Below are 21989 nucleotides of genomic sequence, written 5' to 3'. Positions count from 1 at the left end.
ATCATAGGAAGTCTCACCGCCATTACAATCGTTATTGTCAACCATTATCACTACACAATAACCAATTACCATCATCGACCAATAATATATATCGTCAATCACTATTATTGATCACTATGTAGCACTATCAGTTAAGCTATCACCACCAACCACCATTACTATCAACTGTTATTCATAATCACTACCATCATCAACTACGGCATTAATCATCGAATCAAAATTATCACGGTTAATTATCACCATTATGAATCATCACACCTTTTTGCTTTTCGAACCTATGATTTAAAAAAATACTTATTTCTTTGTGCTTTTACAAATTCAACATTTTCCCTATATAAAAAGCAAGTATCATTTGCACACAGTAAAAAAATATATTCTTTCCTTTAAGTTTGATTTGTTAATAAAACAGTGAAATCAATATTAGTTCTAAAAAGAATTTAATTAAAATTTTCAAACAAAAACAAATATTTATTCAAAAATATATAAAATAGCTAGTCGAATTACCGTTGAATATCTTATCAATTAGAACTAGGTAGAACACAGAGGAATTCTTTAAATAATAATTAACCGATCGAATTCAATATTTTACGAGTTTAATATTTATTTTTTCTAAAAGAGAAAATTAAAGAAAATTCATAAAATAAAATAAAAGATAAGACAAAATTCTCTGAAGTTTTTTATTAATACATGAACGCATCATGAAATCAAATAATGCATTCATTGATCAAGACTAAATTTTTTGGTATTTTCAAAAATAAAAAATTACAAACACACACAGACAAAAAAAAAAAAAAAAAAAAAAAAACTTCTGTTCCACTTGTTGAAAAAAGCTTGACCCCCTTTGTATACTTTATCTCCTCCTTAGCTTTTTTTTTTTTTTTTCTTGGCTCAAAAATGTATAAAATTCACAAAATAATGAGAAAAAAAAAAGAATAAAATAATTTTGTTCTTTTAATTAGCTTTGTAAGGAGTAGGTTTTGGCATATCCTTAACTATGCCACATAATAAATCATTATCAGGCATGTTGTACTCATCTTTAATTGATTTATTTGGAGAAAGGACACTGAAATATAATTGATGTCCCAAATAATTTCTCTCCAATGAATTTGATCTTAAATTCCATAATCCAGCATTGTCAAGTGTTGTCATTATAACTGCAAATGATTTTGGGTAAACTTGGATTGTGTTTCTACTCACAGCATCAAGCAAGTTGTAGTTCTTTCTCCTCTCTGGGGCCCACCTCCCTGGTTCGATTCTGTATTGACAACGTAAAAAATATTTATAAATATCACATCAACAATATCATTATAGTTCAAAAAAAAAAGAATCATATATACTACTTTACTATTCTCCCTTATAGTATCCATAGAATTCAGTAATTTTGATTCAAAATCCACTGAGTAGGTTGTAAAAGTAGGGGTTAGGAAGTCATTTTAGGTCATCCTGGATCTGATACTGTGGCGGGGTCAGAAATTATTTTAGGTAACATGCATGTTCGGATCCCAATGTGACAGTATAGTGATTTTCTGAATCCTGACTCTGTTACGGATGATGATGAAAGATAGAGAGAAACTTACCCAACAGCAAAGAATGAGTGTCCTGACAAATGCCATGATTGAACAGTTTTGCCATGATTCTCAATGACTATCTCAACATAGTTGCGGTAAGTGGCATTGACCACATTAGGTGCAACTGTGATCTTATCTTGTCCTGGATTAGGTTCATATTCATCCTTGATCAGATTATACTTGAACACCTTGTCCCCTGCACCATAATACTCAGCCAACTTGATTGGGGTCGCGGTGTCCACATGGGACACACCGTTCAACGCGTAACGTAGTTTACCATCAACTTGTCCAGCTGATGTGACTAGCTTAATGGTTCGGGTGATGTTGATTTGACCATAGTGGTAAGATCCCTGAGGGTTAGGTCTAGCTGCACTAGCTGTCAAATTCCAACGGAATGAACGGAACTGGTTAAGGGACCACGCCCACCCTTCGGGTGCCTTAGGCAACTCAGGTGAGGCGGGGCCCTTACCATTAGCGTAACGGATAGTGGCTGTGGCCACATGTGAGTCTTTAGTGAACCTCGTGGACACCACGAGGTAATAGTCTTTTGGTTCCTGGTTAGCAGTAACCAAAACAGAGAAGCATTGTCCCAAATGGATATCAATAGACTCATACACATTTTGCACTGTGTGTGAACCTTCAATCTCCACAAGCTTCATTGTGTGTCCTTGCATCCTTACGTTAATAGAATCCTTCATTCCAACATTACAAAACCTAAACCTATACGTCTTTCCAGCGATCACAGTAAACATCGGCTCGTCTTTACCATCACCTTTACCACTCTTACCATTTATAAGAACGCCCGTTGGCCTACCAAGAGCACGTCCACTGTCCAACATCCTTTTCAATTCGACGTGGCTCTTGGTGTACCAATCACCCGCGAGGACCATATGGTCAGCCTCAGGGGTCTCGAATGGTACAGGGATCAAAGCGCGACTAAGTACACTAATACCACCATAACCACCAGCAGCGCGATGGGTGCTTGTGGTAGGGTAGTAATAGTAACTACCGATTTGATCCTTGACTTGGAAACGATAAGTGAAATTAGCACCGGGAGGGATGGGGCAATTGTTACCTAGGGTTCCTTCTTGCCATGAGTTTTTCCTTTGTTGGATACCACTCCATGTGAGTAAAAGTGGTTCATCTAATTGATTGAACACATTGACAACAACATTGTTATTTGAAGTTCCATTGATTCTAGGGCCAGGGAATTGACCATTGATTAATATGACTTTTTGAGGTACACCAAGTGGAGAAAGGGTGCCATAGGTAACTTTCCATTCATGAAACAAATAAGGATCCTCTCCATTTACTGAAATGGTCAAGGTTATTGCTAACAAAATTGATAGCACACAACCCAACTTTTTATTCATTTTTTTTTTCTTTTTATACTTTTTTCTCTCGTGTTTCTTATGGTTTTTCGATTCTTTAAAACTTTGTTTTGATCGAATCGAAAAAACCAAAAAGAGAACCCGAGAGAGAAAAAAAAAGGAAATTATTATTTATTACAACATAGAAAGGAAAGGATGATGATGTTTTGATAATGAATTTGATCTATTTATATTGTAAAAAATAAAGGTAATAGCCATTCAAATTGACCTTTTTTTCTCCGTAAATAACGTTTTTCTTTTGGTTTTTTATTATCTCCGGTTGTTTTGGTCTTCCTTTAATTTCTCTATGATTCAAAAAATAATAATTAAATAGTCAAATCAAATCGAAGAAAAAAAAAACTATTGAAAATTTATAACTACATTTATTTTTTTTCAACAATATATATTATATTCTTTGCCCTCTTGATTCATAGTGTAGGTTTTTTATTTTATCTTTCAATTTGACTAGTCAAAGAATATATTTTTATGTTAAAACATAATTTAACTTTTAAGTCTTTTAAGTTATTCGTCATTGTTTAATTCTACGGGAAAAAGGATAAATATATCCCTAAATTATCGTAAATTGTATGCAAAAATATTCCCGTCATATTTTTGGCACACTGGTACTCCTGCCGTCCAAAATTTAGAGCATATATACCCTTTGTATAAATGGACATATACGATAATTCAAGGGTATATTTATCTTTTTTCTTTTAATTCAATTATCATCGCGATTTCTTCATAAATAACCGTTCTTTTTTTTAAAAAAATTGCAACATTCATGTACACTACATGTATATTTTTTTCTCTTCAATAAAACTGTACAACTAATGACTAACATAAATATGAATACATTATTTCAAATAAAAGTACAAAAGGTATATAAATAACAAAAATTTGGAAAGAATAGTGAAGAGTACAATCCGACTTCTCTGTAACAATCATATTCTATAACAGCAAACGATATCATAATAGAGAGGTTCGACTGGTATACAAAATTAGGTTCAGCAAGCTGACAGAAGTTCAGCTGCATTTTGCTCATCAGTGAGATCGATAGACATGGCATGAGGTATTCTGTGGCGTTTCAATATTCGCGATGTGGCTATTCTTGCGGATTCATAGTTCAAAACAATCACCCTCTCATCATCCAAATCGAATCTCACGTTCTTTTGGTTACCATCTTCCACGAGTTGACGTAAATGTTTCAGATTCAGAACTTCTACACCGTTAACCTTCTTCACCTGTAACAAAATGGTCCAAAATTTCCGCGGAAACAAAGTGGAATATGATTAAAAGGCGTCATTTCGCTGTCTTTCTTAAGAAGAGAATGAAGTAATAGAAGCAACGAGTGTTTTACCTGTAACTCAGCAAGGCGCTCATAACCAGCATTAATATCATCCATCAACACCTAATTAATTACGAAAGGTCACGTTAGTAGCGTATATTGTGTTCATCTGTGAGTACAATCTTAAGGAAAATCAAAGTTTCGTCTCTATGTAAAAGGTTAGGTTATTAGGTTGAGAAGTGAACGTTAAAGAAAACACCAAAAACTGAACAAAACAAATGCATCTATAGTTTGTTTTATAGATTGGCCAAGGCAAGACATGTCTTATATCTTGCCATGAAAAAAAAACCTGGACTTTAGCCACATTGCAAGAAAGCGTCACTTAAAATATTTATGCGCTTGAACATGCATCAGGTCGATAGGCTTGTGGACTCGGTGGATGGGAAATATTTCCTGAGCATATGAGATTGCTTGACCAGAACTGATCAGGGGAGAGTTGGGAAGTGATAGGTTAAGGGACTTTATCATGCCAGCAATAAGGGTGTATCATGTTGCAGATTCAACAATCAAAACTTGCAAGTGCATAGACTCGCAAAAGATCTACCCATTTGGATACACTGGTTTTGCAATTCCTCAGCATACGTTTTAGCATGTGAAATCATAACGAAATTGCATGGTCACTTTTTTCTTTGAGAGAAATTATTTAAGTTCTCCATTTGACAGAAGGACAAGAAACTGTAGATCATACCTGTGAAAGGATGACGAATTGTTCGCCAGGTTTCTTAGGTAGTTCCCGAAGTGCCCGTTCACACAACCGGCGGGGTGAGGTATTATACCATTCTTCTCCATACTCGTGAAGGAATGGTTGAGTTAATGGAATAAAGACGAGACCAGCAAAAATGAAATAACTTGGAAGCTTGTCAAATTGATGAACTGGAACAAGAGGTTGCAACTGCATAATATTTAGTAGTTAGATACAGTAGATTAACGCCAAAGAAACCATAATATTTACGATCATATAAGTTATAAGTGTTCACTTTAAGGCTTAGCAGAAAGTACAGTCGTCTTCTCAACACCCTACTTCTATGCACCAGATCTCCAAGAGTGACAAAGCAAAAATTAACCTTGGCCCAGTCCTGCACCCAGAATACTTCTAACAGCAGTGTGTGATACTCCCTAAACACCAGGCAGTCTGAACTACTTCTCAACATGCTAGTTCTACGCCTAGAAAAGGAATACGATGCGGGGCTGGGGAGGGGGTTCATTTAGTTCATGAACTAATCATGCAGGTACAATGATAGAAATATTTTTAAGCGGTAAATAATAATGTAGGGATTGTCATGCAGTGAGTGAATAATAGTGTATGAATTGTCGACCCAAACTTCCCTAAATCTAGGGTCATGATTGGGGTATACTCGTCCTATAGGAAGCTTAACGATTAGCGTACATCCTATCCTTATACCCTAATCATCGACCTAGGCCTATACCTCTCCTAAAACCTGAAAATTTAGTTTAGTTCTCACTTAATCAATAACAAAAAGGAATTCACTTGCAATATTTAGTTTCATGTATAGTTGCTTAAATAACTGTACTACGATTACCTTCAATATCAAGAATTAGGAAATAGAAGACGACATATACAATAGACATGAGTAGAGAAATGAGATGTTGATAACAAGTGAAAGTAAAAGAGAATCACAGAAGTAGAAATAGCAAAAGGAAGGGTTTACACTCTACGAGATGGAAGTAGAAAAAGAGAAAAGGTGAAAGAGGCCTCAAAGTTCAACCTTAGTTTCACACGCAAAATACATCTGGAAGATACACAGAACAATAAAAGACGAACTGATCAAGGCTGCTTTCGCCTTTTCTGTTTTTCCTATTTTTGTCAGAGCAGATTGTTTAGTTTTCCAGCTGACAAAAGGATACTGGATGAAAAATTCTAGATACCTAAGTAAGAATGGTTGAATCCTTGAACTTACACATTATATCGTGTAAAAATGAAGAATTTACTTCTACTAGAGCCTCAGTATTAAGTCATTATCCACAGTTTTCTTAATTGTAAGTGCAGTAATTCAAATCTATTTGTTTGGACAACATGCACTGAGGATAAGAGCAAAAGTTTGAGAACCCACTGCAAGTATCCAAATTTGAAAACAATAATTAATACTGAAGGTTCAATAAAAGTGACTTACAGGATGAAGTGTGATCTTGAAGTCATGCACTTCACCATCCCTCAAGACTTCAAGTTCAGCAGTTTCATTTGGTTTCTTCATAGAAACGAGATGGTCAAATGAGATTCTCTCTCTGTTTCGGAAAGGAACTGCAAATCATAAGCAATGTCAGAAGTCGGAACTTCAGATGATGGAGAATAAGGATGCAGAAGGGCAAACTTTTCTAGCAGAAAATAAGTTATCCCAGCCTTAACAATTCTCATATCCTGCACACCACTTATGCAGTTCTGGTATAATTACGAGCTATCCACATGCAAGAGAAAACTCAAAAATGAGAAGAGCCTAGACTCAAGGATATCCATCTTACCAAGGGAAGTCATAAAAATTACTCATAGTTGCAAGCTAAGAGAAGATGAACTCTTTTAAGTTGATGCTACCCTGCTTACAAGAGCCAATGGAGAGAACCATATTCACATTTCATCCTAACCCATCATTTTCCCTCAAAAACATTTAAAACAAGAGAAAAGCACGTGTAATAAATTATGGGGGAAAAGGAGAGAACTCTCCAGTCTGGTAACTCACAGTAACTGTGAAGAAGGGGAGGGCTCTTCAGTGTGGAGTCTTATACTAGTTTAACTATTGCATACAAGAATCACAATAAAGAGAGGAGCAAGAGAAATCAGAGAATTCTACCTGTTCCATCACTTGCTATGGGGACACCATCAAATGAGAGGACTATATCGTCTTTCTTTAATACTCTAGAAGCATCAGAAAGAGGATTGATTCGGCTAACAAGTACACCTGTCATTTTTGACTGCATTTGGAAGTATTCTCGAATTTGTGCATTTTCAGTAGGTTGGCATGACAAGCCCAGAGAGCAAAATCCAAAGTAATCACCACGTTCTTCTACGCCAGATATAAAATGCTTTATCACAGGAACAGGAATAATGTAGCTGCAAAATCCAACCAGAAATAGAACTTGTAAGGTCAAACTAGAAGACTGTAATTTCATTTTTCTAATAACAGAAGATTTTTTTCTCTGAAGTAGATTGTTTAATCAAGAAGGATCAGTTTAGATTTGACTGGTTGCAGCATGAGAGCTACTACGTGTTCCCATATGCTAAACAAACTTAGACTCAAACTATTAATTGTCATCTAGCAAAACTTAGTATCAACTGTATATCACAACTAAGAGAATAATATCATGACGCTAGAACCAAACGGCTACAAGTCAAGCTTCGTATCCGTAAACGCATGAACAAGGACTGTTTCAGAAAATTAAAGAATGATTTTTAACCAATTAAAGAACTAAATCAAAAGATGAAGAATAAATGATAGAGAAACTAGGACAAGCGGGCCAGAAGATTGAAAAAATAGGGAGAGAAGATCTGCATAGAAATAAATGTTAAAGAAGAATAACATGCATTCAGATTCAGGCCAACGAAATAAACGTCAGAACCCAGATTGGTTCACTTCCAGTTTAATTTTTTTCTCATAGGAGGGCAGCAGGGAGGGGAGGATCCAAGGGTTGTTCGCTTTTTTTTCATTTTATGTATAACAAGCCAGCTGATATGAAAAACTGTGACTGAATCACAAAAAATTACAATTACAAAGGAAAGGTTAAAGCATGATTGCAAATAGGAGCTGCATGGATATCAGCGTATATTCCCCATCAAAATTTAACTAAATAATATATGACAGAGCAAGCAATAAATGAAGCAGTTGAACTAGATCTTCATGGTAGTTATGGAGACACAAAGTGACGACAAAAATTCTAATTTACCCAATATTCTCTGCACCCGAAAGGTTTTGGAAAGCAACTCCAGCCACTTTGTCACCCATGATTGCTGGTCCTCCACTATTCCCTGGATTTATAGCCGCATCAATTTGTATTGCCAATAGTTGACTAGCCCCATGTACATATTGTGTAGGTTCAACCCTTGAGACGACACCTTTTGTGACAGATATATTGTCTCCCCCTAGAAAAAAGTGAATATCATAATGATTAGCACAGAACTCATCAGATGCAGGTAGTTAGTATAATAATATTTGCCACAAGATTGTTAAGTAAAAAGATATGTTATTTTGCCACAAGAACTGAAGCTCCTATTTTTTTTTTAATAGGATTTGATAAATGGAAGGAAATTGTTTATGACATGGAACAAACTAAGGTGAAGGGAGCCCAATTTCTCAGTAGAAAGAAAAGCAATGTGCATTTGTTTAAACTTTTGAATGAAATGAGCGCTAATATATACATAGGATTCGTAATGATGACCCCACTTGTGGAATTACACTGGGTATGTTGTTGCTGTTTTTGTTGATTCCTAATGCTGACCCCAATTAATTTGGATTGAGGTGCAGTTGATTGATTAATTTTGTGAGAAAATGTGAATAGGCAGAGCCTGTTTGTGAGTTCTGATTCAATAGTCAGGTTTTAAAAAAAGGTATAGCATCCCATTGCTAAACATGAACACTATAATATCACACAAACAATAGGAAAACAACAGAAAGCCTCAGAGTTTGAATCAAGTGTGAGGTTTTACATTTCATGTTGAATCAATTAGAAGAAAAAAAATTACCTTGGGGATAACCAACAACAGACACAGCTTCTTGGAGAAATGGAACTTCACCAAGCTCCAAAGAGTTCATGCCCTCCCAGAATTCTTCACTTTCTACCACCAGAATAGCCAAGTCGCATTCATGACCAACAGCCTGAACTGTTGCTCTATACTTGGTTGGAGAACCATGCTTTCGTACAAGTACAAATGTATGATCAGCCACAACATGAGCATTTGTCAGGATTCTCTTTCCCCGAATAACAAAACCTATTATATTAAGAATGCAAAATTCAAAAATAAGCTTTGTATTCGCTTCTTTTTGAAAAAGAAGAAGTTACCATACAAAGGGAAGGGAGGGGAAAATTGAACCGTCAATAACAAGGTGGAAGTTCACGCATCCAAACAACTAGGAGCCTTGGAGCTACAATATCAATTACGTTATGCTCAGAGGCGGATCTAGGATTTGAATTTTATAGGTTCTTACAGTAATCTCGAGTTAAAATACAATTATAACAAGGCTTGCTATCAAATATTTTTTTTTTGATAAAGAGGTTTGCAATCAAATATTAGTGGATTTAAAATACATATACAGAGCTTGGCCAAAAGCTATCGGCTTCTAGTGAACCCGTAGGTTACACTCTGAATTTGTCACTGCTCATGCTTAATCCTAAACTAGTTTAAGAGTCCCCCGTCTATAATATCATGCCAAGAACAACACGAGTTGTTTTCCATTCCCAATCATGAACCCGATGAATCTGGAGAAATTTTTCCATCCTTTCACAAAACACTAATCAGACTCCCATAAACATGTCTCCCATATCTTGCCTCTTCTTAGCAAACAAATCTCACTTCTTGCAACCTTTGGGTTAGCGGCAAACACTTATGTTAATGAACAAGAACTTCGTAAAAGATAGCATTTTTACAAGGCTTCCTTGGTTAAAGAAGTGTGGGGAATCTTAGTAGCTCTATTAATCGGCTATATAAACTTTTAGATTGTTGGTGAGGGTTCGATTACCCAACTCGTAATCCCCTACCCTGATTTTTTTAACAAATGGTCAATATTGTCACCAAGAAGTGAACTTTCCTTTCAGGGATCCATAAATATCTCACAATACAATGCCAAGTCTTGTAAAGGAAGCATATAGTAAAAGACTTTCTGGAAGAGAAATATAAGAGAAACAATACCAGAGCCCGTCGTTTCGCGCTGAGACTTGTTCTGCCATGGAAGGAAGTAATTAGGACTGCTGGAAACAGTAAATATCTTAACTACAGAATCCAATGCTAGCTCAATTGCTAAATAAGCATCCAAAATTCCATCAGATAAGCGCGGCGCCACTCGTTCTACCTCCAATAAAGCAACTCCAGCATCTCCAGCTACTGATAAATTAGATTCAACATTATCATTTTCCTCAGCTCTCTCAGTATTAGGTGCATTAAAAATCGAGCTATTTGAACTCAACGTGGAAAAAAGTGAGGCCGAAGCAGGAATAATCCCAAAACTACTACTGTAATTGAATGGTATGAATCTCCGGTAACTCACCGGCACTATGCCGGCGATTGCAGAATCTCCAGCAATTATAGGACATTGAAAGTGAAGCTGCCTGTTTAAGAACCTCCGTGATGCACGGAAAGTAGAACCTATTCGTAACATCGAAACCGGCGTAACTCCGGTGACGTCCGCCGGAGCTCAACCTATTACGCCGGTGCCGTTAAAGCGCGCGCAAGGGGGGAAAAGGGTTTTAGGCCTTAATTGGAGATTCTAAAACCCTTCAAGAAAGAGAAAAACTTAAAAATAATTAAAAAATAAAAAAATTAAATACTGAGTATTTTAAATTTTATTTTTTCTAATTTTTTTTTAAAAAAAATTCAATGTACAAAAACTTACAACATGTCTCTTGGACGAGTTGGTTGAGTAGAGAATCTTCAAAATAGGGCGCCACAAATTTAACATCGTGCATTTTTTAATTAAGTTTATCAGCGGATAAGGCCAACTTGTTTGAGAAATCACGGGGTCTTACTTATTCAGAAAAATTTGATTCTGAAGTGGAATAAGCGATAGAAACGATATCTATAAAAGAATAATCAAGACTATAAAATTCTTTCATTTCACACGATAAATTTATTTTTTTTAAAATAAAAACTTACTTGAAAATATTACTCCTTTAATATTTGAAGGAGATGAATAATAGCTATTTTTGAAAACTATTTTAGTGTTTAAATACTTTTTAATGTAAAAACTAATATTTTGACTAAAATATCTTTAGTTAAAATACGGAAAAACTCTAAAGATTTTTTATTAGAGTTTGAATTTTACAAATTATACATATACGAGGATTATGAGATAAATTAGTTTAAATTAATTATCGATCTATTCCAATATTCTTGTCCTATATTTGAATTTGATATCGATGATTCAACTTAAATAAAATAATAATATAATCGATGAAGAATCATATAACCGATCGGAAGTATTGAACTCAATAGGGCCTGCAACAAACAAACTGATGCCAAATGTAAAAAAAAAATAAAAAAATCTTAACAAATATTAATTTCCTCTTATTATTATTTTCTATTTGGAACATTTCCTCTTTATTAGCCGGCCAAATAGAAACATTCATTATTAAATTAAATAATTATAATAAGTACTAGTTTAATAGTTGTCTTTAAAGATTGCCATAAAAATTTAACAAGAAATAAAAAGTATATACTTGTTACTAGTTGTAAGAACAGACTTGCTTTTGAGTCCAAAAATAAATCATTTTCAGCTTCAATTTCTATTTTATTCTATTTTCTTTTAATAGTTTGATCGTGAGATTTCTTATAGTGAAAATTACGAAATATGAATAGAGATGAAGATCTTCTTCTGTTTACGAACATGTATAAGCGCGAAAAGAACGATCTAGCTAGCCTTCTTCTCCCTGTCCCTGATGAATTTGAGGCAAATGGTAGTATGTTTTTACTTTTTATTTTGCAATTTCTTCGACATGATTTTATGAAAAAATATGAATTCATATAGTCGATCTCAACTTTCTCAAAACTAAAATAAATCTATTGTTTATGTTTTCTTGTAGGGAATTATGCACTATATAGAATGACTTCTAGCAAAAAAAATCAAGCGGGATTGGATTATATGATGAATATTGAAGTTGGAAAAAATGACTATGACTGGTAAAATTCAATTATATTTTGACCAGATTGTTGCACAAAGTTATGATTAGTGCGTGTTGAGTCTATCAACGTGTGAAAATCTTAAAAGACAGATAATATGAATCGGATATAACATTATTCGTTCGTACTCATACTTGAAATTTTAATTGAAGGTTGAAAACGCCACCGGCTACGCCTTTATTTCCATCTCTTGACATGGAAGCCAATGCTCCAGAATTTGTCATTCAGAAGGAGATCCCAATTATTCAACCTGTTGTTACTCTATCAAGGGTGTGTGATTCTAACATATTTTTTGAAATTAATTTTCGATATGATCAAGTTTTATATACAAGCAAACCTCTCTATAACAATATTGTTTTTTTCTGAATATAATATGAATAATTGATTTTAGAAAAAAAAAATTAAACGCTATAGTGAAATATTATTATAGATGATGATTGATATAGAGACGTACGTAAATTTGTCACAATAGTTTGCAGGAGGAGCTAAAACAAGAAGTGCTCTTGTAAGATCTTCATCACCTAATCAAAAACCAAAAATAGATACAAAAAAATCAACTCAAATTGGAAAACAAAATGTGTCATCAATAGAGGAAAAGAAGAACACAAGATTTGCAACAACAACAATGATCAAATCCAATACAAGCAATGATCATAAAGAAAGATCAAACACATTGTCATCAATAGCAACAAGAACAACCAAGCAAAAAGATTCAGGTTTTAATTTCCTAGCTTCCAATTTATCAAAAACATTGAGAACTGAGTCGTCTTTGAGTAACACTAAACCTAAAAGCAGGGGAGCGTCCCCTGCTGGGAGACTTAAAAGCAGGGGAGAGTCCCCTGCTGGAAGGCCAAGAATCTTGGGAGCTCAGTTCCCAGGATTTTCTGATGAGACTCCACCTAATCTCAAGACAGACCGGTCCCTGTCAGCAAACAGGGGCCGGCCTAACCAATCAACTAACCAAAGACCAGGATCATCATCATCATCGTCCTCTTCTTCAACGTCAGTACTTTCTACAAAGCCAATAAGACGACAATCTTGTTCACCCAGTGTAACGCGTGGACGAAAACAAGAGATTAGTACAAGTAGTACAAAAATTCAACATGGGAATGTCACAACACAAGTTCTTGGTAGCAAAATGGTTGACAAGTTCATGAATGCTAGGAAGTCAATTCATGAAGAGAAGGCAAAATTGAATAGTTCAATGAATGAGAGCTCTGGTTTTGGAAGGCACATTTCAAGAATTTCAGCAAATATGGCTCACAAGCACATGGTAAGTGTATATAATTTACTTGTTACTCTCTTCGTCTCAAATTATCTATCGTATTTCTCTTTTACACGTCGCTTCAAAAAATATTAATTAAGAAAGATTCCAACAATTTTACCCTTATTTATGTCTTAAGATATAATCTTCTTTTTTTTCATTGAATATTTACTCCATTTATGTGTCATCATCTAATAATTGAAGTGTCCATAGTCTTCAAGAACGACTACTATTAAGGATAACATAGAAATATGATAATTAACGTTGTCTTGAAGTTCTAAAATGATCAATAATTAAAGATAACTATTTTTAAACACTACGATATATAATTTTAAATTGGAGGGGAGGGGTATACCAAACTCGTAAGTAGAACTGTAACTCCACCTCTGATTATATTAGTGACATATAAGATGATAAAATAACAATAATATAACTTCAATTTGGAACTAAATTGGGCTGGACCTATGGTATTAAACTCAGGCCCAATTAATGTCCATAGCCTACCCCATGGCCCATATTAGTTCACCCAAATTAATTGGTCTTTGCCAAAAATATAGAAATAGAATGGTTTGTATTTGTGTTAGTTTAGTTTGACTAATGACTCTATAGATAGTTACAAATGTAAGTGAAAATACATATTACTTAATCATAATTAATCGAAAAAGTTTTTATACTCGATCCATATCTTTCATTGTACTTGTATTAGAATTTCAGCTAGTGATGCTTTCAATTACTCAGACTTTTTATTTTTATCTGTCATTTAGGGTGTAACATTTTGCCTAGCCACACGATGATTGTATTGTTCTCACACTATCCATTTTTCACGATTTAGGTAAAAAAATTTAATAGTTTTCATATTAATTTTGATTTTTCAAATTAATGACAGGAAATCCATCAAGACACTGGTAATTCTGGCAAAAATGGCACAATTACTGGGAGAAAATCTTCAAATATTAGAGGCAGCAAAATCCCTAGTGCATAAAACAAACTCATTTAATATTTTTATTTGAGTTTAATCAAAAAAGAAAAGATGTTTTTTTTAATTTTGCCTTTTTTTAACAATGATTATCAATGTTTTTTCTCCTTTAATTTTGCCTGATTGCTCGACTAGTCATCTACTTAAATGTTTCTAACTACGTATGAATGATATTTGACAAAAATATATAAGTTATGTAAATTGACTTGTACATATTTTACGATAAAACATGATCGAACGTTCATATATACTGTGGAGTTTCAACTAAAGTAGTTTCTGAAGAAATTGGAGGGAAAAAATTGTTTCTGAAAAAGGAATAAAGTAATAAAAAGGAATAGAAGTAGAAGAATTGAAATGTCAAACAGTTAAAGGGGTTAATAGTGTTGACCAAAAAGTGAGAAAATCAAAGTAAAAAAGTCCCCCAAAAAACAGGTAAAGTGTATAGTATTATAGTCAGCAAAACCATGTTCTAAAACTATAAAATAATTAATTGCTAAACACAATGAATGAGAGAAGCAACGATAAAATTATCTCTGCATGAATAATTTCATGAAATATCGTTCGTCTTTTGTTAAACGTAGGAATTACATAACTTTGCTTATTAAGGGTTGAACGAATGAAAAAAATCACATAATATTTTCATCGCGAAATTTCGTGATTTTGAGAATTCACTTCATTATTAATTATGCCTTTGATTTATTTATTATTAATTATACTCATTTTTAATAAATTTATCATATTAAATAAAAAAATATATTAAATTCATTTTTTATTTATTACTTCATAAAATATATGTCAAATTAATACTAAGCAACAAAAAAAATGTTTGGGAGATATCAATATATACACTAGTTCAAAAGAGGAAGTGACTTTAGAATTTAGGGTACATACACATGCATGTGCTTGGTGCATAATATTCTTCCAAAGAGAAAATGAAATCAAAGAAAGAGAAATTTAAGATTGCGGTGTAGTGATAAAACTGTTCAAATTCTTAATCAGATTTTCAAATTTGAGTTTTGAATATGGAGAAAATTATGTTAAAGGTGTCACCATAAAATAGATCATACAGTACGTAATTCAAGTTTAATCGGAACTCTAATATAAACTACAGTACCCTTTGTTATACTTCTCGGATATAGATGTTTTTCTCTATCGTCCAAAAACTAGAGCACATATGCCCTTCACTCCAACGGAAGACTAAATAGAGACACGTGACACAACCTTATCCATCGATCCGATATTTAATACTTGGGTCGGTAGACAAAATTATGACACGTGTATGTCTGTTCGTGTATAAAGGGTATATATACTCTGGTTTTTATATAACAAGGACACTAATACCCTAAAAATATGACGAGGGATATTTGTATATCATTTACGATAATTTAAGGCTATATTTATTATTTTTTTTTAAAAAAAATAAAGCAAAAGGGAGGCAAAAAGCATGTTGAGTAAAGTTATAATTTAAGGAAGAGAGATAAAAGAGAAAGAAATAAGAGAAGTAAATACTAATGTGTAAGAGATGTTCCTTCTGAACTGAAAATACTGATATTCATACATTGTTTTCTCTCTCTCACACACACACACACACAAACAGAGAAGCAAATTAAAAGCACCTTTTGAAAGACTTGATTTTTTCTCCACATATATTTGTGATATTTTTAGAATTTTAAAATTTATATATATTTATATTTTATCATAATTTTTCATAACAGTATAATAAAAATAATCTTTAGCAACATTATACATTAATCAAGAGTATTAAAGTTATTATCGATACTAACTAATTGTTATTGAATTCAATATCGCTATGAATTTCGAAAACATTTAAAAAAGTGTCAATTTCTTCTAAAAATACCTACTTAACAATAATTAAATAATTGTTGTTAATTAATTGCTACCAAAAATCAGTTTTTGAATGGACAAATCATGTGACTTGCAATATTTTTCACTCTTTCCGTTCTATTTTTAATTGTCACGATTTCACTTTTTCAAGTCAAACTATAAGAACTATAACTAACATTTTATAATGTATTTTTTCATCATATTAGTATAAAAAAAATTGAAACTTATAGTACTTTTCGTTTAGCTCTTGAAATATCTAAAAAAAATTTGTTTAAAATATCAAATTAATATAATCTAATTTTAACTTTGAAAATTAGTCAAAATTGACTTTCGAAAACATCACATAACAATTAGAAATAGACAGAAGGAATGCATTATTTTCAAATATATACAAACATAAACTTTTTTAATTCTCAAACTACAAACAGTATTAACTATGTAATGTAAATTGTGTCTCGTAAATTAAGACGGTGTTTGATATATGTCCCAAACTCCAAGAAGGGAAAAATAGAAGGGGAATAATTAAAGGTATGAAGGAGGGGAATAGAATAGTCAATGTAAAGAGAGAAGCATATATATATATATTATATATATATATATATATATAGGTATAATATAGACTTGTTTTCTGAAAGAATTATTCATTGTTTGTTTCTGCACATCACAAGAGAAAAAATAGGATTAGTCAATTCTGACTATAACAATTGAGAACATCACTTGTTTGTATTGGCATTGTCCAATTAATGCATTTTCAGAAGTAGTAGTAGGGTGGGGATGTGGGGTGGGTGGGTGGGTAAGAAAAAAAAGAGAGTAGTTAATTGCAAAATAAAAATAAAAATATATATATATAACATATATAGTTATTTACATGAGATATTGATATAGAAATGAGTACATCGTCTATCATAAAATTCGTATAAAATTAAGTAAATAGACACGTTCGTTTTATATAATTTGATTTTAACATGATAATTTTATGTCTTATATAACATCCCACATGTAGAATGTTTGTGTATAAAGTGCACATAGATATCTGTTGAAGTCAAGCTAAAAGTGTTATTTATGTATAAAGTTTTCGGAAGTAGTGTTCTCTCTACTCACGAGGTAGAGATAAGATCTGAGTCCACTTTAGTTTTTCAAGACTCTAAGTATATATATACTTGTGTGAGCTTGTTCATATTACTAACATCAAATTCGATATATTTCTTCTATCTTATTTTATGTGACACTTTTCATTTTTCGAGAGTTTATTTTAATCAGATATTACATATGCAATTTTTAAATTTTTTGAAATAACTTTTATATGTTTGTGAACTACGTCACAATAATTGATAAATCAAAATACTAAAAAGGATCTATAAAAAAAATTACGATAAAAAATAGACTTATTTATATTTCGAAAGATGAAAATCAAAAAATATCATATGAGACAGAGAGAGTAACATAAAAGAATTATAGTAAAATGACAATCAATGTAAAATTAATTTCACGAAATCAATTATAGTTTTGATATGCTCTCACTATATATAAATTAGTTTTCGATTGATAACTTATTGGAGATTATATTTTTTATTCAATATTTTAAATTATAATAACTAATATTTCTTTTTAATTTTTAATTTGAAATATAAATTTTAAATATAAAATAAATATTTATTGGGGCAGTATCAGAGTCAGAGGGACAACCCGAAATAAATGCATTTACCAATCCCTTCCTTTAGGCTTCGTAAGCTGCGCTTCTCTCGGGATATCCATCTCAATTTTATTTTTTTCAATTTATTCGATGTTCGATATTTATTTCAAAATTTAATTAATATTATATGTTTATTAATTTTTGTATGATTTATTTAGTATTTGATAGTTATATTAAAAACATAACTAGTTTAAATTTACGAAAAAATAATTTTACTAAATTTTCCTTTTTATAATTCAGAATTCAAATTCAATCGAGTCTATTCTACTATAAACCTTGGTTCTACACATTTTTCTAACTTTGTTTTTAGGGAAAAGTAATATACTCTTCAATTTTATCATTTGGAGCTGATATACCCTATGAAAGTGACTAATATATAGCCCTACTTATATACAAATGACACACATATACTTTTTCCTCTAACGGAAATGGAAAAAAAACGTCTGATTTTTTTTCTAAAAAATATAATCCCATAAGAGTAAATTTAATCCTCGTCAAACACATTTCTTTTTTGACTTTTTTTTTGTTTCAGTGACTAATTTAGAATTCTTATTTTGATAATCAAATTTATTTATGTTTACTAACATCCTTGTAAAATTTATTGTAGTTCTTCGAATACGAAAATTAAATTACAATGTAGATAAAAAAAAAGTTTAATTTTTTTCTTTACACTATGGAATGAAAGGAAAAAATAAAATAAGAATAAGAAACTCAAATAATTATAATAAAAGAAGTCAAAAAGTTATTTATGTATGAAAAAATTGAAATATACCTTGAGCTTTGATAGAAAAATCATATATGCCGTAAATAAATTTTTTTAAAAAAATTAAAAGTAAAATATATAAATTTAAATTTAATTTTTTAACTTTCGTTAAATGAAGGGTATATGTGAGCTTATTTATAATGGCAGGGATATATGTGAGCCGTTTATATCAGCTTTAAATGACAAAGGATATATGTAAGCTCATTTATAACGATAGAAATATATGTGAGCAATTTATATCAGCTCTAAATGATAAAATTAAGCGATATATCAGACATTTTTTGTTATTTTTATGTCAATGTTTTTATATATGTACTTGTAGGACTAATTTCATATGGATTTATTATGATAGGAGTAGCATTTAATTTTATATATAGGCTCATAGGAGAATAATTATTATTATTGATAGAAAGTTCAATCAAATAGGTATGAAATATTTGAAATGACTAATAACAAACTGTAACATGGAAATCAGTACAATTTACTATATAGTTGGATCTTTTTCTTTGACCACCATTTTTTTTTATTAAATACTAATGCAGTATTTTATTTACATATTTAAAAAATATTTTAATTAGTCGTGTGAGACAGTCTTAATCTCAAGTTACGTTCTTCAAATTCTTTAAAAATAAAAATGTGTTAGATTTTTTTTTAAAAATTGTGTATGTGTTAGATTTTTTTTTTAAAATTGTGTTTTTAAAGAATTTAACACGAATATGATAATTGTATTTTTGGAGAATTTTGAATAACACAAGCTTCAACGATTTAAAAGAACAGAGAAAAAATAATATCAAACTTGTATAATATAAATGTGTCTAATAATTTTTCATTTTCAAGATTTAGAAACTGTTTGAACTGATTTATTTTAATCATTTTTAAATACATGAAAAAAATACTTTGAAGTTAATTTTTCATTTATTTATTTTAAAAAGTCATCAGTTTAAAATATCTTTATTAATTAAAAGCACTTAAAACTATAAAAAAAATTGGTAAAATTAAAATTGAAAAGGTTTATTAATTAAAAGAAGGTATCATTACACTCATTATAAGAAAAAATGTGCATCATAGAACACTCCATAAGCCAATGGGTATAGGCCAACGTTTTGTATTCACACTCGATGTTTGATAATCATTTTGAAATTTTAATTAATCTGAACTCGAATAAAAACATACATTTCTTTTTACCAAAGTTGATTTTCAAAATAAAAGATATAATTTTGTAATTTTAAAAATGTCACGTTTTTGCCAGACAAATTTACTTAATAAAATGAGAATATACAAACAAAAAACTTATTAAACATTTGTTAATTAGTTTATCGTTAGTACTTTCCTTTTTAGCCTTTTAATAAAAGAATGTTTTTGTTTTATTTATTGCAATTTTTTAATTTTAATTTCACATGTCAAGTTTAACATTACAGAATTAAGGATGGTTTGATTTATTTGACTTATTTTTAGTTTATTGTTATAAGATCCATTTTTAATCTTAACTCCATACAAATTAAAATAGAAAAAATAAATTTAAAAAAAAACTAAAAGGGAGTAACATGCAAATTACTCTCTCTGTTCATTTTTTATTATCATGTTACGTTTTTCGAGTTAATTTAATTAATTTTTAAAATTAAATTAGATTATGTAAATTTGGCATATTAGACAAAAAAAATTATACGAAAAGTACTATAAATAACAATTTATTACATAATACATCATAAAATGTTAGTCAAAATTCTTATTATTTGACTCTACAAAAAAGTTTATAACAATTAAAAGTGGATGAAAGTAGTAAAATGAATGGAGTACCAATTTTTAAGAGAAAGTAGCCGTACTTTTTCATTCTTAATTAAAGATCTGAAATTCTATTTGTATGGTTAAATTTTCCTTTAACCGACTTCACTCTAAAAAATAAAATAAAAAACATAAATTTAAACAAAAAACGTAATTATACCTGAATTATGAATCTCTTATTACTTTGTATTTTTTCATATCTAATTTGATTCTATGAATCGAGAAATCAAACCATAAATTCTGAAAATACATCGATATTGAACCTAAAAACTAAAGATATGAATTCATTCCATTTAACTTGATTTTTCTATATTTACGTCTATCCTTTGCCTTAAACTATAGTAATTTCTTTGCTACAAATGAGAAATCAAACCACAATTTTTGAAAATACATCCATATTGAACCTAAAACCTAAGGATATGAATTCATTCAATTCAACTTGATTCTTCGATATTTATGTCTATCTTTATCTTAAACTATAGTAATTTCTTTTGCCACGAATGAGGAATCAAACCAAAAACTTTTGAACAAATATCAATATCGAATCTAAAAAACTGAAGATATGAACTAACTCAATTCAACTTGATTTTTTCCGATATTTATTCGTATCCTTATCTCAAAGTCTAAAAATAGTTATAATACAAAGCTAGAATTAGAAATCTTGTTAAGCTAACTCAAAATATAAAAAGTTAAATGATATTCTTATTAAAAACTATATAATTCTATATTTATATATATATATAGTCGTTGATCTTACCTTGCTCCGCCTCAGATATACGAAAAAAAGTTATGGGAGTAAAGATGGGAAAGAGGACAAAAGGCATGCAGCTGTATAAAGTGTCCCTACTACTGCATGCATATTAATATTACAAAAAAAGGACAAAAAATTTCATCATTACTTTGCAACAACTAGCATATCATCATTGTCCCTACCTATTCATCTTTTATTACTCTTATTTATTATTTAAACCTATAATTTTTATTATTTTTTATATATTTATTTTTTTTGCATGCTCCTTTAAAACACGAAATGATAATAATTAAGTGAATAATTCGATGTACAATATTTGAAAAATTAATAGGATTGTAATAAACTAGTAATGCATGATGAGTAATTAGATGAACAATAAGAATTTATACAATAAATCATATATGTATTGTTATATAGAATTATATAAGATATTAGGTGTGATTATGATAAACAAAAAATATATACTTGATTTCACAGTCAAATTCGTGTTTTATGATATTCACGTATCAGATGTTCAGTTCAGAAAACACAACTAAAAGAATGGAGATTTTGAACGAATATTTCGAATAAGATCAATAAAAAGTATATTTTTAACAAGTCAAATTATGACAATTTTTTAATCGGACCTCCATCAGAAAGTTCATTTCATTATATATTAGGCTCCTTTGTAAATTTTGGATAATTCAATTTAAAACTTTTGAGGTCTATCTTGATCGATATTTAATAGACATAGCAGGTGATCAAATATGAAAATTAGAAAGATACGTAATTATATATGATTTTCTATTTAATGTT

The 21989-nt window shown here is 30.9% G+C and overlaps 3 protein-coding genes across 3 annotated transcripts; 1 reads left to right on the top strand and 2 right to left on the bottom strand.

Annotated features, from left to right (window-relative positions):
* Positions 1 to 653: 653 nt before the first annotated feature.
* LOC101254961 (L-ascorbate oxidase homolog) lies at positions 654 to 3102 on the bottom strand. The gene is made up of 2 exons (XM_004250044.5): positions 1578 to 3102; positions 654 to 1255 (listed from the first exon to the last, which is right to left on the bottom strand). The coding sequence occupies exons 1-2, from the start codon at positions 2939 to 2941 to the stop codon at positions 952 to 954; spliced, it is 1668 nt and encodes a 555-aa protein (XP_004250092.1). The 5' UTR covers positions 2942 to 3102; the 3' UTR covers positions 654 to 951.
* A 671-nt stretch (positions 3103 to 3773) lies between these two features.
* Positions 3774 to 10881, bottom strand: LOC101254654 (protease Do-like 10, mitochondrial). The gene is made up of 8 exons (XM_004250043.5): positions 10138 to 10881; positions 8974 to 9219; positions 8178 to 8373; positions 7088 to 7347; positions 6416 to 6543; positions 4972 to 5175; positions 4296 to 4346; positions 3774 to 4179 (listed from the first exon to the last, which is right to left on the bottom strand). Exons 1-8 carry the CDS (start codon positions 10601 to 10603, stop codon positions 3943 to 3945), a joined length of 1788 nt encoding a protein of 595 aa, XP_004250091.1. The 5' UTR covers positions 10604 to 10881; the 3' UTR covers positions 3774 to 3942.
* A 910-nt stretch (positions 10882 to 11791) lies between these two features.
* Positions 11792 to 14366, top strand: LOC104644537 (uncharacterized serine-rich protein C215.13-like). Its single transcript, XM_026028369.2, has 5 exons — positions 11792 to 11897; positions 12024 to 12120; positions 12273 to 12390; positions 12593 to 13393; positions 14271 to 14366. Exons 1-5 carry the CDS (start codon positions 11792 to 11794, stop codon positions 14364 to 14366), a joined length of 1218 nt encoding a protein of 405 aa, XP_025884154.2.
* Positions 14367 to 21989: the final 7623 nt, after the last annotated feature.

Source organism: Solanum lycopersicum, chromosome 11 (assembly GCF_036512215.1).
Source record: "Solanum lycopersicum chromosome 11, SLM_r2.1".
Classification (NCBI taxonomy): Eukaryota; Viridiplantae; Streptophyta; class Magnoliopsida; order Solanales; family Solanaceae; genus Solanum; species Solanum lycopersicum.
The sequence above is the reverse complement of the archived record's forward strand: the minus strand, read 5'-3'. Positions and strand labels throughout refer to the sequence as shown.

What these genes read in the sequence shown, in the direction of transcription:
- LOC101254961 (XM_004250044.5), bottom strand. Translation starts at nt 2,941, where the DNA reads ATGAATAAAAAGTTGGGTTGTGTGCTATCAATTTTGTTAGCAATAACC. An exon ending in CACTCATTCTTTGCTGTTGG is followed by an intron (nt 1,256 to 1,577) that starts GTAAGTTTCTCT and finishes TTGTCAATACAG; the next exon opens with AATCGAACCAGGGAGGTGGG.
- LOC101254654 (XM_004250043.5), bottom strand. Translation starts at nt 10,603, where the DNA reads ATGTTACGAATAGGTTCTACTTTCCGTGCATCACGGAGGTTCTTAAAC. An exon ending in GCGCGAAACGACGGGCTCTG is followed by an intron (nt 9,220 to 10,137) that starts GTATTGTTTCTC and finishes TTAATATAATAG; the next exon opens with GTTTTGTTATTCGGGGAAAG. An exon ending in AATTCGTCATCCTTTCACAG is followed by an intron (nt 4,347 to 4,971) that starts GTATGATCTACA and finishes GTAATTAATTAG; the next exon opens with GTGTTGATGGATGATATTAA.
- LOC104644537 (XM_026028369.2), top strand. Translation starts at nt 11,792, where the DNA reads ATGAATAGAGATGAAGATCTTCTTCTGTTTACGAACATGTATAAGCGC. An exon ending in TGATGAATTTGAGGCAAATG is followed by an intron (nt 11,898 to 12,023) that starts GTAGTATGTTTT and finishes GTTTTCTTGTAG; the next exon opens with GGAATTATGCACTATATAGA. An exon ending in ATATGGCTCACAAGCACATG is followed by an intron (nt 13,394 to 14,270) that starts GTAAGTGTATAT and finishes AATTAATGACAG; the next exon opens with GAAATCCATCAAGACACTGG.